The 17,180-nt window shown below is 38.5% G+C and overlaps 1 protein-coding gene across 1 annotated transcript in view; it reads right to left on the bottom strand.

Moving 5' to 3' along the window:
• The window catches only part of thsd7ba (thrombospondin, type I, domain containing 7Ba), a 214,034-nt gene that overhangs the window by 36,719 nt on the left and 160,135 nt on the right, over nucleotides 1–17,180 (bottom strand). The window contains exons 14-16 of the mRNA XM_085764206.1: nucleotides 11,892–12,083; nucleotides 1,663–1,929; nucleotides 239–417 (exon numbers count right to left, since the gene is read on the bottom strand). Coding sequence (XP_085620332.1) covers nucleotides 239–417; nucleotides 1,663–1,929; nucleotides 11,892–12,083 — 638 coding nt within the window. The remainder of the gene's footprint in view (nucleotides 1–238; nucleotides 418–1,662; nucleotides 1,930–11,891; nucleotides 12,084–17,180) is intronic.

Genomic DNA, 17,180 nt, shown 5'->3' with positions numbered 1-17,180 from the left:
GTCTGTGAAGAACTGACTTGAGAACAATGTAGATGGATGATGAGCTCAACGATGCTTTCTTGTTTATGCTGCGTCTCAGTATGGAAATTGAAATTCCTAAAGAATCCCTGGATGAGTTCATTTTCCACTCCAACGACAGACTGATAACAATAGCACCAAAATGTAAAACGTGTTACCTGCAACAATGTGTTTCCCTCTTGTACTGTACAGAATGTTAAACAGCTGGTGCAAGCCTTACCTGGTTTTTCAGATCCAGCTTGGGACATGGACGTCCACCATTGAAAGCTTTCTCCCTGAGCCACTTGGACCTGATCTTTAACCCGCTGCCACAGGATGCACTGCAGGATGACCAGGCTGACCAGTCACTGAGTTTACAGTCCAGGGGACAAGGGATGTGGCAAACCTCCACCATGTAGCCTGAAAGTGAACATTGGCAGACAGGAGGCGGAAGCCTGGTTTAGACTTGGTCAGCAGCTGCACTCGGTATCACATTAATAATGTCAGACAGACATGCCAGTGGCCTGCACTCCAGCAGACCTTGGTCTTGCTCACCGTGACACAGAGAGCTAATTATCTGACTAATGACTGTCTCATTCCTACCCTGTGCCAACATGGCTTAGTAAGACTGCTGAAGGGTTTTTCACACTGTATTATGCTTTTTGTTCTCTCCTTCTTGTTTGCTTGCTGTCTTAGATGACTTCATCATCATTATACCACCAAATTCCTTTCTCATTAAAATGAAATAGGACAATGATGTAGCAATGAAACATTTCAAATAACCACCACTTAGAAGATGTCATTGCAATTACAGTTTCATCTGTTTATTTTGTTTTTTTATCCAGTTATTCTGGCATACTGGTAGATAGTATATAGTATAGTAGATATGTCATTTTTATCTAACCCATCAGCACAGACATATACAAGACCTGTGAAAAAATAAAATAACTATAAATATGTCATACATTAAGAAAAACATTGCTTGGATCAGATCAAAGCACGGGTTGTTGCAATTCAATTTCTGCTTTTAAAATCAAATCTAATAATAAACAGTTCCAAGCAACTCTGAAAATTGCATTAGACAGATAGAGAGAGAGAGATGGGCTGTCAATCACTAAGTTAAAGCAAAACAAAAATCAAATCCTTCACTTCCAGCATGAAATTGGTGAACATGAACAGGATCAATGTGTCTTTGGCTAATCATTATGGAACACCAAGAGTGTAATAAAGCATTACATTAATTTATAACATGTTAATAAAAAAAATCCAAATTAATTAATTGTAAAATAGATTAAAATATAAAAGTAAAGGCAGTAAAATGAGAGGTTATGAAAAATAATTTACAAATCTAACATGAATCTGTCAATTAACAGTTCAAATTTAAAAGATCATTAAAAATAAATGAATGAATGAATAAATAAATGATGACTTTAGAAAATCTATTTTAAAATTCAGTTTAAAAATAAATACGGATTATAGTAAGGCAGCTAAATGAGAAATTTGAAAATAATTAAACTATAATATCTACTAATGACATGATTTATTACAATTTTAGAACACTTGCGGTCCTCCTTTAATCACATTTTGACGGTCTGTAAAAAGCCAGTCTGTTATAGAGATAAAGATTTTTTCATAATTCCTGAAATGCATTTCTGATAGTCCTACCTGAGTCTGTACAGAGTTTGGGGTCGACCAGGTGTCCCTGCTGATTTATGCAGGCCACGGCTCTGTAGCGCAGACCTTTGCCACACTCCTTTACCTCCCGGTGGCTCATCCAACCCTGCAGGGACCCAGACACTGAGGGAGCAGGCAGGATGCAGGCGGACCAGTTCCCATAGGGCTGTGATAAAAACTCTTCACAGGGACAAGCCTCCGTCTCCTCCAATGGATACAACTCCTCATTTAGGCAAAGCTCCTTTTTTTTGCTGCGACCTGCGACAGAAGATTGACAAAACAGTGTAAACGATGGAAAGTTACTGTGCATGAGTTCCAACTTTTTTCCATGCTGGAATAGAGACTGAGACATAAACATCAGATGATAGACAGCTAAAGGACACTTGATGAGAAAGAAATCTGATCAAATATAAATAAAAGTAGAAATTATACTGAGTTATTTTGTTGATTTATTTATAATCATACATAATGCATCCACACTCAGTGTCAACACTTGAGCAAATTTGTTTAAATTTTAATTTGTATCACTGCAAGTGTGAATGACAGAAGCCACATATAAACACAGGCTGCAATGTTATATTCTCCTTAAGTGTACCACACATTGGCATATCTTCCTACTGTAGACTATCATCTTCCTATATTATGGTGACTTTTTGCTCATTCTAACAAAACATCCAACATGTCACAGCATGTTTTCGAGCTGGCAAGATCACAGTAACAGCAACACATGTAAAACTAGGCTGTTAACAACACTGTCCTCTCACTTCTAAAAGGCACTGGATACACAAATCAAAAAAAGACTTTCCCTAGACAACTAAATGTGAATACTGCATTTTTTATGACTACAACATGTTTTGTCCTTTAGATATAGTATACCACTTAGCTGCTCCTTTTACTCTCCTTTCTTACAGTTAAACTCCTGAGAAAACTATGACAGGCTAATACATGTGTGAAGCATACTCCAACGACACTCAGAACAACCTCAGGGAATGATTAGTGCTATTTGCGAGCATATTAAAATTTAATTTTTGTCCCTGAGGGGAATGGTGCACACATAACATCTGTCTTATGTTACTACAACTATAAACTCTGAAATGTCAAAACAGAGTATTTGTTTTTCACCATAATATAGAAACTACACATTCTGAGCAAGTGCCGTTTCTATGCTATAGGATACCTTTCATGCATTTATCTGGTCTCCTTTGTATGAGTATGTACCATATTTTAGCATAGCAAGTACAAACAGTGTATGTTACAATGAGAAGCGAGTAGAAACCGAGATAATTTCTTTCTGTCTGTTAAATTTTTCTCCTGATAAACATTTATTCGGTGCCTTTATTCACAGTGGTTGCAGGTTATTATCAGCGATCAACAATGCACAGTCGGACTGTGATTCAAGGAACAAGAATGGAGAGATGGCCAGACAATGGAAAGCTGTGCAGACACTCACACTCTGTTATATCATTAGTCACTGATGTTCAGCTCAGGATTTATTTTGTGATTAAGAGCTGTAATTCTCTTTTTGTTATATCCACTTTCCCCCATTCTCATTCTGTTTTATGCCACTTAATAATTTAATTTCCCAGACTGCCTTCTGGCAACCCCAAATCACTGTACTAAAACAGAAACAGAGGTATTCTGCAGAATTCTCCCTTATAACCCACAAAGACACGTCTTGTGGGTTGCCATGTTATCTGCTGAGAGTTCTTTTGATAGAGAATTGGCAACAACATGCTTCTGAGAAATCAATCTTGATTTTAGCTGCACCAGAAACATCATGTCAACATTTGTCTTTAAATATTAGGGATAGAAAAGCAAAAATGCACCATGGCTTGGCAACAATTTATTCATGGGGGATTCTTTTTCCTTTCCCTTTAAAATCTAATTGAAACTCTAAAACACCAGCTCCAGCTCTTTTGTCTAATGAGGGTGAAAAAAAAGAAAAGAAAAAAATATATATACACATAAATATATATAAGACATCCATTATGACTATTAGAGTTAGACTCTCAATATAGCACACCTCAGGCTTGAAATAATTAGTACTGTCCATTATATGTGTTGAGTATGAATACGTTGAGCAGCAGCTGAAAGGCATGTGTTACTCTCAGACACTGTCAGTTTTAATATCTGGACGAATAACAGACACAACCTGTCAAGCTGTCCATCTGCTCAAAACTCTTTCCCGTGATTGATTGTCTGCTTCACATCATGAGATATGAGATAAGACATATGTTATTTTGTCCTCAACAGCTATAAATATCCTACTCTCGTTGACACACTAGTGTGCCTATGGTCCATTTCATGAAATGAAAAGTCACTCTAAGCACCTCTTCATGTCATAAATGCTCAAATAATGAATCTGATAAGAGCACTTGACTTGATTCCATACATTCAATTCATAGCTTGAAATATAGAGAGACGGAAAGTCAGAAATGCAACTGAGTAGGATTGGACCTTGGCAGATGAGATGAATATATCACATCTTTATATTTCATAATTCTGTGATACAAAATTGTTATTTTCTAGCTTCCTTTAAACTTGTCTTGAAACATTGAAATGTCCCTGAAACTGTGAAGCTAGAAGTGCAATCTCTGATTGATTTGTTTGGGTTTCTCTTAGGGTTTAAGATGGTTAAATAGAGACCTAAACAATGATAGCGTGAGCAACTAAGGTAAATCTTTTAACATTTAATTTAAAGTCAACAACAAGGTTCAAGTCTTCAATAATTGAAAAAGATAAAGAAACTGAGCCTCTCTTCTGATTGGCTAAACAAGTTGTGCTTGTGAGCGTTTCAGAGATGAGATGTAAAACTATATTGAGCTGACCAAGGGCACTCAAAACTACAAATACATCTTGCTAGGGATATCAAAATCCCAGATAAGTGTTAAACATGGGGCATATAACTTTATGACCAGTGCCTGGAAGGTAGCCGGTTAGGCTGGTAAAACATTTAAGATTAAAAAATGTTGGCAGTGAGAACAGAAACACGCACATCCCAAAAAAACGTGAGGCTAGGTGCAGGTCCACAAAAGGAGACACAAGTAGAAAAAGAAGAAGACCGCACACCAGCAATTGCTCACGTGACAATTTATTGTCACACACAAGAAGAAGTAACGTTTCGGGCTCAGCCCTTCATCAGACATGAAAGTAGTAATTAACACACCTGCTTAAGTAGATGTACAGGTCACCTGACATGTCATGTGATGAAAAAAGTATAGAAGATAGGAGCTATTACACATACTAGGGCTGAACAAACAGTCTACAAGATCACCAAATAACATATGTTCACTAGGAAAATCACATGGCAGAAGCATCAGGCATCACCGTCATAATGCAATGTAATTTAAAGTAGAAAACAAAGATCAAGGAGGTGCCTAAACCGTCCTGAAAGTGGTGACAAAAATTTTTTTATATATAGTACATCAGTTATCCACAGCAGTAAACAATAAAAAAATATTGAAAAAAATATTGAAAAAAATATTTTATTTTATCTAGTGAACATATGTTATTTGGTGATCTTGTAGACTGTTTGTTCAGCCCTAGTATGTGTAATAGCTCCTATCTTCTATACTTTTTTCATCACATGACATGTCAGGTGACCTGTACATCTACTTAAGCAGGTGTGTTAATTACTACTTTCATGTCTGATGAAGGGCTGAGCCCGAAACGTTACTTCTTCTTGTGTGTGATAATAAATTGTCACGGGAGCAATTGCTGGTGCGCGGTCTTCTTCTTTTTCTACTAAAAAATGTTGGCAACCATAAAGGCGTTGCACTTAAATATATTATTTTCATAAAAGGCCTAGATGCAGAATATGCCATACAGTATATTCTTTTGCTCTGCATCTTTTGGCCTAGCACAAACCCATTCTTGCACCTTGTATTTTCATTAAATATTTACTTAGAGAGGTTATGAGGTTGTGAAAATTCTACGGGGCACCATCCATCCATCCGTACATAATCCATATCCATATACTGTAGGGCTCCAGAGGGCTGGAGCTCATCCCAGCTGATATTTGGTGAGCGTGTGGTACACCCAGGACAGGTTTCCTGTCTATCACAGGGCCAGTATAGCGACAAAACCACTATTCACGTTCACATTAACACCTACAGGCAATTTAGACTCACGTTTTGACCAAATCTGTATGTCTTTGGACTACCAGACACCAACTGACTAAATATATGGTACACATATGGTAAACATGACCTTGAGGAGATAAATGAAACAGTTACATTAATTAGTTACATTATAATAAGATAATTACTAATATGAAACCTATTATATTTCATACATGTAGTTGGGTACAGCTAAAACCAGCTTATTGTCAGTATTTTGTTTAAGTAGTTGTAATTATGTTATATAGAGGCTCAATTCAGCAAACTGATGTAATGCCAAACTAGGTTTTACTAACATCAGCTAAAATTAACCATCATAAGTCAAGTGGGACCAAATAAGGCTGTAACAGCTGAACATCTGAGTTTATTAAATTAAGCAAAGGTTTGCTTTACTGTTAATAATTGGACTTTTCATTTGTAAAAGGAGGAGGTGGTTTCTGTTCTGCTTCTTTTGTTCTTGTGTTTTAAGTGGAAACAAATATGATGTAATTTATACAAGAAACAGCAGATTCTATATTGATTATATGTTCATACAGTACCACTTTTGAGATTGAGTTATTTTCTTGTTTGGTTAAAACAAATCATGGTGGTCCAAAGAGAAATGAAGCAATCAACATTCTGAAAAGAAGAAAATGCGTGAGTGTGGCTTTAATGAACCGCAATCCACAGAGAATAAGTAAATTACTGTGTAATTGTCATAATTAAAGTAAACACCTTGTTTCTGTACTGTAAAATGTAAGTTAAGAATTCCTTGACCTGCGCCAGACGGAGAGAGAATAACACACACAAACAAACACACATGAGAAGCCTGGTGAAATCTTTGCAGTTCTGCTAATCCTGCCATGTACTTGTGCACCCCTATTTGTTTCATGGATCCCGGGTGCCCTCGGCCTCCTGTGTGCCAAGTGAGCAGCCCATCTGTTTCCGAAGTGGGTCTGATTGCAAACATTCCTCACAGAGTGTGAACTCACTGCTGTTGCACTGCAATTCACCAACAATCTGTTCAATCTACACCACTGCTGGTGGTTGATTGAAGACTGCAAGTGCAGCATCACTTTACTTTGACAACTACATTACTGGCAACAGCACCGCATAGGCCTGAAGACATCACTGCAATATCCAACTTGCTTGAACTGATCTCTCTTAAATGAACACAAAATGATCTCCATATACTATTTGTTGTACTGGTGCTCCATTAGCAGCACAACATTATGCTGTTGTGTTTGTCTCTGCAACACTGTCAAACATACTGAAAGGCATTTGCAAATGTGACTGTCACTGAGAATAGGAGCTTTAGCTTCATTGTGGAACAGCAAGGCCATGGATGAATTACCTTGACAAAGATCAATATATAAAATAATAGATAATTAATCTCGCTCTCTGTGAAATGTCAACATGAGCCTTTGTTCCCCCTGACTGGATGACTGACCACACCCTGGCCTCATCTCAATTTACAAAATGATAAAATAAACACAGTGAATCTTCTACAAGCGCTGCTGATGCTCATTTTTCATCTGTTTGATGTTTTAACGGTTGGTGATAAGATGCACAAGAAACGTTAAGACTAGATGATTAGTAGCTGACTGGTTGACTTGGAGGAGTTTTCGAGGACAACCGAAAACATCTATGGAAAGTTACATAACTAAAAACATTCAGCCAATGCAACATGTGCCATTATTGCTTACCCAGCATAATCTCCATGATTATGCTTAGTACTGGTAAATGTATTCTCTAATTTAGAAAATTACAATACCTCCAGCTCACAATATTGTTATAAGTGAGTAGCCCTGTACATTTGACAGTCATGTCATAAAAGAACAAGTCTCTCTATTGTATTGTAATCCTCCTCTCCTGTAATATAATGCCTGACACTGAATCCATGTGCTGTGAGATAGGTGTATAATAAATCCTATAGAACTCCTCTCCCCTCACTCTCAGCATCGTGCTAGACTCTGTGCTCAGTCATTTAAAGTTTTTCCAGACCTTTCATGGAAGTTTGAGTGGATGTCTCTGGAGTTGATTTGAATCTACAGTATTCATCTTCGGTTATAATGTCAAAAAAGGAAATAAAATATAAATAAATAGCATTAGCATTACAATATAATAAGAGAAATAAAGCAAGTAAAGGGGAGTAAAGAGAAAACCATAATAAAATAAAACAAATTCTGTTTGAGACAGAGAACTGACCCTAAAAACTATCGTATTTGCTTTAAAAAAAAAAAAAGGGCCAGCCTACAATGACACACATGAGGTACTTAAAGGCTTACACTGACAAAGAAGAGAATCTGAGCAATTTTGAATGGCTCAGTAACAAAGCCGGATAGTGTAGCTAAACCATTTATCTGCAGTTAAGCTCTTACGGATACACACAAACTCTGCTCTCTGATCTGTGGTAGAAATAATTCACAGAACTTAATGTTTGAATAGCAGTACACCGCTCAACATGTGGCCTGAGAAAGAAATTAGTTACGACTCAATAGTTGCCAATAGAGCAAAGGAAAAAAACATTCATCCTGCCACCTTCTGAACATTTTTCACCATCCAAGTCATATCGCACTTTATTCTGACAGGAGACAGATTCACATTGCAGCTGCATCTGCGTAAATGTGCATCATTTAAACATCAATATATCATCACATTATTAGTGTTTAGACATCAATATAATTACAATCAAACTACGATGACTGGCATCCTTGGTTTCCAGTTGATGACAAGGGATGACATGGTAATTGTAACAGGAACCAACATTTTCTGTTGAAAATGAGATCTTAATTTATGTTTTGCTGATATTAAAGGGAGGCTTTCAATCTCAATAGTGTCATTTATTTGTTTGACATGTTTATATCATCATGTTAATCAGTTAAAGTTTACAAATGATGTTCCCTGCAGGAATAAAGATGCAAGTCATCTGCCAGGCATCATTTTCATCTATTAAAAGCTGTGATTGTAATTGTGGCTGAAAAGTCTGCCCATCCAGTGTACAATTCCTGAAATGTAGGGTAGCCGCAAGTTTTAGGGGTTTAGGAGATGTTGCTATCCCAGCATGCCGTTTTGAATGCCTGCTGGGATAGCAATATGCACCTATGACCACTCTATTACGGGGCAATACCAATCAATTTCCTTGGCTGCATACACTTTTCAAGGTGGAGATGGGGTCAAATGTATTTGTTACGAGAATGGCCAGCAAACTGCTTTCTATTAATGTCTAGATTTTCGTCAGCCTCCAACATAAAGTGTCTGCACGTAGAAATAGAAGACTGGGGGGCTGTGGGTTGTGTGGAGCGCTACAGTATCATCAGAATCAGCAGTTCACCTAATCTGCATGTGTTAAGACAGTGGGAGGGAATCCCAGCACCGGGAGGAAACCTGCATGGGATGAATGTGTAAATTCCTCAGGTGAAAGCAGCAGCCTGTGTCCTGTGGACTCCAGAACATTCTTGCTTTAAAGTGACAGCGCTAACTAGTGAACCACCCATGCTGGCATGAAGGATGTCACATATATGCTGGAGCTGATGCCTTGGCAGCAGCAGGGAAACCAGTCAAACACACAGAACAGTCACACTCTTCACTGAGCCAAGCAATCAAGTGTAACATCAAACCTGAAAATTACAATGATATGTGTGTGTGGGTGTATGAGCTGGGGCAGAGTGTGGCTTGCTCGCGTTCTCCACTGAAGCCTCCGATTTGCATGGTATATGGAAGAGTTTGTTAATTATGACAACAGAACAATTATACATACACAGCATGCATTGAACACCTGTCGTGATGGGCAAACTAGACAATTATGTTGCATTGTGCTGTGGACTCGGTTCATGAGTGGCAAGTCTCTTGTGTTCATAACATTTACAATACTCACCACTGACTTAAAGGGATACGCCAAATTATTTTTTTTAAACGTGTCTTGCTTCACTCCCGAGTCCATGACAAGCAGATAGACACCATCCTTTCGACTGTGCGTGCAGTAACGAGGGAGATACGGGCAGAGCTTAGCTCAAACGCTGGAAGTGCATAGGTAATGTTAGCCTGCCTCCACCTAAAGTCATCAGAGACACTCTTCAGCAACTCTAAACGGAAACCGGCGGGCCGATCTTCGTCTCGTCCAAAACTCTCTGGTAAGGCATCTTGAGCGGTCAAATGCCGGTAACGGGACGAGATAGGTCAAAACGGAGGGTTCAAGCAAGGACGGTTTATTTTGGTTCAAGCTAGCTACATCGAGGGTAGGTTAGCTTCCTATTTCAAAGTAAAAGCACAAATTCTATCGTCATGGTTTCCTGTATGTAAAGGGCAACAGGTGTTTTATTTTGTGAAAGTAACCGGAAGTGCGTTGGTCACAACGGCTAGCTTGAGTAGCGCCGAATTCGTCCTAACAAAATTGTAAACAGCTGGTATTTAGACAAATTAACGACACACTGCTGATCTAAATGGCTACTTTCTCACCTAAAAATGTTTGAAATGTCAATAAAGTGATATATTTACAGAGTTTAGAGCTAAAATGAAATCAGCTTCTGACTGCTGATTTCGGCTCGGGTAGGAGGCAGGGAGCTAAAACTACCGATACACTTCCGGCGTTTGAGCTAAGCTAATGTCTTACATTATTGGACAAACTGATTAATCCAGGTGTGTCTGAGTAGTCACAATGGTCAGACACACCTGGATTAATCAGTTTGTCCAATAATGTAAGACAGGAAACAAAGGAGCAGCATTAAGTTCAGGAAGTAGTGGAGCTGTGCAAAGAGCCCATTAAGGGCAATACGGCTCTATCTCCCTTGCTACTGCACGCACAGTCGAAAGGATGGTGTCTATCTGCTTGTCATGGACTCGGGAGTGAGGCAAGACACAAAAAAAATGTTGGCATATCCCTTTAAGTCTGTAGGAATGGAGATTTTTAGCACATCTAGGAAATTCAAAAAATATGCTCTAAAGTGTTCTGTTGAACAGCCTTTTGGGCCTTTTAAACTCAGTTGAGACAGATTGTACTGAACTCAAGGAGGCTTTTCAGCAAAGCTGTATTATCTAAACAGAGGCGCTGGTAAGCTGCCAGTGTCTTCAACCCAACCACATGCAAAAGCTTAAAACCCACAGAGGGTCCGTTACCTGACAGATAAATTTAACCAAGTGTTGAAAGAGTTGAAGCAGTGACTTATTATGACCATTACAACCCACCGAACATGAGCTCACACTCTCCTCTCAAAGAAACCCACCACAGAGCTGAGGCTGATTTCATGTGTTGGATTCTAAGAGCATTACAGACGGAGACAGAGTATGTTTACTACAGCCCCTCTGGCATCGGATCAAATATTCATGAAGACAAATAGTATTCAGCCTGGTCCGCAACGACAGCATGTAATTCAGATTTTACCATCTGCACTGAAATAACAGATTACACACAGCAAGAGACCTAATTCAGACCTGACATAAGACTACAGGGACAGTAGAGAGTTACAGTAACAGGAGTAATTATGCTTTTAAAAGCACAGAAACCTATTGGCACATAAGGAAAATGCTGTAATCACATTCAATCCTGAAAATGAAGAAAGTTTTTTCATGTCTCCAGTTATAGTGTATACTTTAAGATTATATGAGTGCTTTGCTGTGGGGGACCCTCAGGGCTTTCTTAATCATTTTAAATGTTTTATGTGAACTCTTTTGTTTAATTGTGATTCTCCTCATTTTGCCTTTCTCTGAAAACTGTTACTTTTCTAAAACTTAAATTATCCAATCTTTTTTTTTTTTGTGTAGCTGGCTCATTTATTTGTTAACACTTTGTAAATGGGACTGAAAACCTGAGCCTCTAGAGCTGCATGTGTTTGTTAACCAAATATATTTTGAGTGGGGACCAAAAACCATTGCCCTAAGTCTTCCCACAGGCCACCAGAGCTATCTCACCAGGTTTGTCTTAGCTTGTCTGGGGGGGTTTATGCTAACAGATCAGGGACAGCACTCCCAGAACAGATGGCATAGTGATAGGACAGTCTGCTATGGACTTCACATGGCAATGTTCACAGCTTATTCTTATGCATTCAAATGTCCATGAAGAGATGAATCCAGAGACCGAACTGTTCTCTTGAGTGATGTTTGTGCAAATAAAAGCAGAGCCTCTACCTGTGAGTGAGCGCCTGCGACTTCTGGAAGTGCCACATCCAGCGCATTCGGAGAACTTGGACCATGCAGTTAGAGTGCAATCATCCTTGCAAGCCACTCGGCACTCTCTAATCTGAGGGGGCAAGGGGTCAGCCCATCGCAGGCACTCCGTCATATTGGCTGACTCACCGCTCTCACCAACACAGCTGACTCCTGCAAACACAAGAGGCAAGAATGTCACTTCATTTATACAGACAATGCACAAATCACATCACGCTGAGTTAAAATTCACTTACTGTCACTAAAGACTTTTTTTACAATAAGTCTGATGTAAGGTCACTGTCATACTCAGCTTTATGTCTGGGTGAATGTGTTCAGACCTAGTTCTACAGTCCAGTCACAGCATAAATTATAAAGAACATCCCTGTGCAGCTTTCATGTTAACATCTATTGAAATGCTAATTCAACCTTCAAGCACAACAACTTTATCAGGCTTCTTTAGATTACCAAGATTTAGTGAATAAAAAAAAGACACTCATGATAACAGATCAAAATGAAAGCTGAACACTTTTGACAGAATGATGTGTACACAATCGAATCAAAGTGTTGGTATCTGATTAAAGAGGAATAGAAACATCACAACCCAGTGTTGTAGCTTCAATATGTGATTATGTGTGCTAGGAATAATTATTTAGAACACACAGTAAGACCAGATGGGGTACCTGGTCTGATGTAGGACTCAATTAACTGAGAGCAGACTTTCAGTACAGAATGGCTGCTTTGATAACTTTGGAAAATACCCCTGAGCAAGTTCTTTTTTTTCATATGTCTGAGAGCAAAATGAAAACTGCGACAGGAGGGAGGCCACTCTTTTTCAGAAAAGATTGGAAAATAAAAATGTTAGTCTTCCACACAAACAAGTGGCCATGCACGTCAACGCAACACATAATAAAGAGGCTAATCTGCAATAAGAAAATCCATTGCTTCACAAATTATGTTGGAATCAAATATTCATTCTGAGTTGGAAATGTAAATCCTTTGTGTAAAAAACTTGCACATTTAGCTTTATAGTATACATTATTAGTTCTTTTTCCGAAGCAAGATCAGACTGAGCCAAATAGGTTAACCTTGATAAACAGTTGAATTGGTTGTTACATTACAAAACAGAAAGTTTATGTATTGCTCAATGTCATTGTATATGTACTTTATACACAACTACACAAATAACAAAAGTAAGTCGCACAAATGAAAAAGCACATTGTACAGGTGTCACAGAAACTCTCATTAGTATGCTAATATATACAGTAAGGTGCTCCAAAATCTCATCATTTACTCTACAGAGGGAACCTGCGGTGAAAGAAGGACATTTCCATAGTTGCTGTTACACTTCTCCCACAGCACAGAAGAAAAACACAATTCAAGATCATATTTGAAGGGTGTTAATGGTGACAACTGTACGCAGTAATTTCCATAATTTCTAAAAATCCAAAAAAGGATGGAAATGTAAGTGATGACCCACAAAAAATGTTCTCCGAGTTAATTACATAAAAGGAAGAAACAAAGAAACAAGCAGGTGAGAGGACACTGTCCCTCTTCAGTAGCTTTGTCAGGTGCCACTGATCAGAGGGGCAGCACTGGACAGAAGGCACAAGAACAAACAGACACACACCAACACCACACAGGACAGAACAACGGCCAAATGCATTGTTCTCTCAAAGACATGCACTGCTGGGGTATACTGTAAGTAAAGCATTGTTACCAGTGAAGACAACTTCAAATCCTTTCAATGCCTCAACATCTTTTCAGGATTCACTGATCTACAAACATGCCTTTAATCCAGTGTATCGATCTCTATTTGACTTTTAAATTTTGCCCTCTGACAAAAAACTGCTGGGTTTCTACACGCTGAGAATGTGTAGGATGGTGATTTACATACATGACCTCTACAAAAGGGAGATGATAGCGTTTATTAATGCGCCTTTATGTAACGTTGACAATCACAGCTATTGTGAATCACAGTGGAGAAAAAAAGGCAGATCTTTCAATGCACAATGTGTATGTTTAGATTAAACATTGATAATATTATGATGATTATGAATTGTATTTTCCTTTTAACAGACCTGTCTGAGAAACAACTGACTGGTAACAGCTGCCACAGTATTAGACCAATTAGCAACACTGTGGGAATAATTATATGTCCCTGTTGGCATTTAGTTCTGTCCATTTACTTTGAATGGTCTTCTCTCTTACCCGACCGACTCCACCGGTGACAACCCCATTCTGTCACCGCCGATGTCTTTTATGAGCAAAGGCGGAGGCACGGCAAATACTGACATTCTGATTCTGAACTGGGAGCCATTCATTTTTAACATAATTATCCTAGTCCCTGGTTGCCCAAGCCCATTTGTGTGGTCTTTCACATCATCTCGTCTCACGAATACTAACAATTTTTGTCACAGTATCTCTGCCACTGACAGGGATCATCTTTAATTATACAGTTACTTAGAAAGGTGAACATTGAAGCTCAGCTCAAATATACAAGCTTTGAAGAGGCTTGTCACACACCAGGTTTATTCTTATTTTTTCTGGGTTAATGTTGTAGGATTTTGAAATAAAAGGACATAATTAAATCTAAATCAACTATTAGGTTTTCTCTCTGTTGTTGTCTTCTATGAGTCCAGCCAAGAGCTTGTTACATTTTATATCATTATTTCTAACACCAGCTTTTAACTACTTCCCTTGGTTCAGTCATGTTATTTGTATAGTGTTCTTCTATGGGTGCCTTGTGAAGAGTAATGTGGCTTGGCCATGGCCATTAAATCATATTTTTCCTGCAGCAAATGATCATCAGCATGACTCATTTTCTATTGAATACATTTTCAGAACAGCTCCAACCCTTCTCAGGGAGGGATATGTAGCACATCCAGCTGGTTGTGAGCCACAAGTTGGCTAAATTAAGACACAGCGTGTTGTAGTTAGTGTGAAATCCATTAGCTCGTCTCTAACTCCAAGATAATCAGCTGCATCTTCACATGTTTTCCAGAGTTGCTTGTTCTACTTAGTGAAACAGTTCCTTTTTGGCAAGGTTGCCAAAAAGGAACTGTTTCACTAAGTAGAACAAGCAACCCATCTTCTCATATCTTCTCTCATTTAATTCCTCTTGTTCGTGACCCCTGCCATGTCAGGTCAGTAAACGTATCACAAGCCTCACCTCATTCTACGCTCTGTTGGACGCAGGGCTGGATGTTGAATGAATACTAATGTCTGACAGACACAGACTGGGGCCACGCACACATTGAGATGGGAGGAAGTATTTACTCAAGCCAAGGGCATATTGGCTTTGTAAACCACAAGCCCAATTGGTTGCTTGTTTCTGAACCTTGGCTATGACTGGCCTGTGAGCCTGAGGGATCACAATGCACCAGCAATCTGACTACTGCTTTAGCTGGGATGGAAATCCCGGATTGCTATTTGAACCATTCTGTGACTGCTATTTGGATGTTTAATCATCACTAAGCATCTAAAAGTTTCTCAGAGTTACACAATGTTTTGATTAAAACTTTAGTTTTCAATCAAAACTCTTGTAATTGTCCCCAAAAACAGCAACTGACCTCATGGAATACAAGAGCTTTGACAATGAGTTCATGATTTTACCTCTCAGTCAGTGGTAGTTCAAAAACGATGTCAGTGATGATATTAAAAACAAAAGCCAGGAATAATTTAAATCAAGGCTGAAACAATACACTCTGCTCAAGGTTGATTAAAATACACGACACCCACTTTATGATTGGAGAGCCTTTACAGCCTCTCATAGATCATTTTATGAAATGTAAAAAACACATGGATACAAACACAATCAGTGGGAACAGATGCATTAAGCAAGACAAAAAAAAGAGGCAAAAGTGAGATGAAAACATTACAGAACTGTGATTCTGGTAACTTGTGAAATCAGCTTGCTTGAGTTGTAACACTGAGGTGCTGCTTATTACCACAGCAAATGTCAGAGCAGTCAGATGGGAAACACTTACATTTGCTGTTTGTGACCACAAGACAGAAAAACATAATTGCACCCCAAAGCACGGCGCTACACTGAACACCATTACACCATGTTTGCTCTTTAGTGTTGATAGTTTACACAGTTGATAAGATAAGATAAGGGGTTTGTGCATTAGTACTATTATTTTGTATTATAATGAGTATTTATTAGACATTTGTTTACATCTTCAGAACAAAACAGATTAAATTATATTAAAGATTACTATGTGAGATAATTAATTATTCTCACATATGCTGCATGGTTAGTTAATGATTATTTTATCATTACCTAATGGTTTATTAATGAACTGCAACAGGTTGGTTTGTGATGAGTGTCTGTTAAAGACCATCACTCTTCATTTCCTTGTCTTCCTTGCCATTTCCTGCAGCTTGTGCAGTGATCATGTCTATTACTCTGAGGGTTTATTGTCTATTAGCCTTAACTATTGGTGAAAAAGCCCCAAAAATATATATAAAAAAAGAAATGTGGATCGAATACAAAAAGCAGATTTTCTTCAAATGCAGTGCCAAAACTGTATACAATATTTACACATGGCGTTAAAATAAGGCTACAATTTGAATTTTGAGTTAAGTCTTACTACGAGATGATACTAAAGGACATTGTAGCGAGGCAGGCAACATAGTATTATTTTGCACAGAAACATGTCTGACATGATAATGCTGCACAATCTGCTTGTTCGTATTCAGTTTCTCAATGAAGGGAAATATTTGAAGTAGATACCATCTTACATGCCCTTCCCACAGACTGTGGCTACAGCCTCTACAGTGAATACTGATATATAGCAGCTAACAATGATGAATTTTGTGTTGGTGACTGAGCTCGATGTTGAGGATGTATACATTTCAAGCTGAAAAGAAAAAAATAAAATTAAAACAGAATGAATGAAGTGTAAGGTCGGGGATGCACGGTGTGAGCGTGGCAGCCGTGGGACAGGATGATTTTCATGTGGGTGCCCATGTTAACAAATGAGAATGAACACACCGACTGCTGCATCACTGTGATCTAGAGATTCGGCCTCTGTCCTATTTTTATCGTGTTCCCAGCAAAAAAGAGACAGAGAAACCTGTTGATGACATAATCACATCATAAAGCTGACACTATACTGTAGCTTCCTATGTTGAGGCTGAATATGAAAGTGTCAACAAAAAACACTGTGTGGGCTTTGCATGCAGACAGTGAAAACTGTATACTAACTGTACAAAAGCAAGTACATGAATACAATGACAAGAAAGTAAGGCTTCATCTTTGTATAG

The sequence above is a fragment of the Trachurus japonicus genome, chromosome 21 (assembly GCF_045865225.1).
Source record: "Trachurus japonicus isolate A0001 chromosome 21, Traja_1.0".
NCBI classification, from domain to species: domain Eukaryota; kingdom Metazoa; phylum Chordata; class Actinopteri; order Carangiformes; family Carangidae; genus Trachurus; species Trachurus japonicus.
This window is presented reverse-complemented; position numbering and strand designations above follow the sequence as displayed.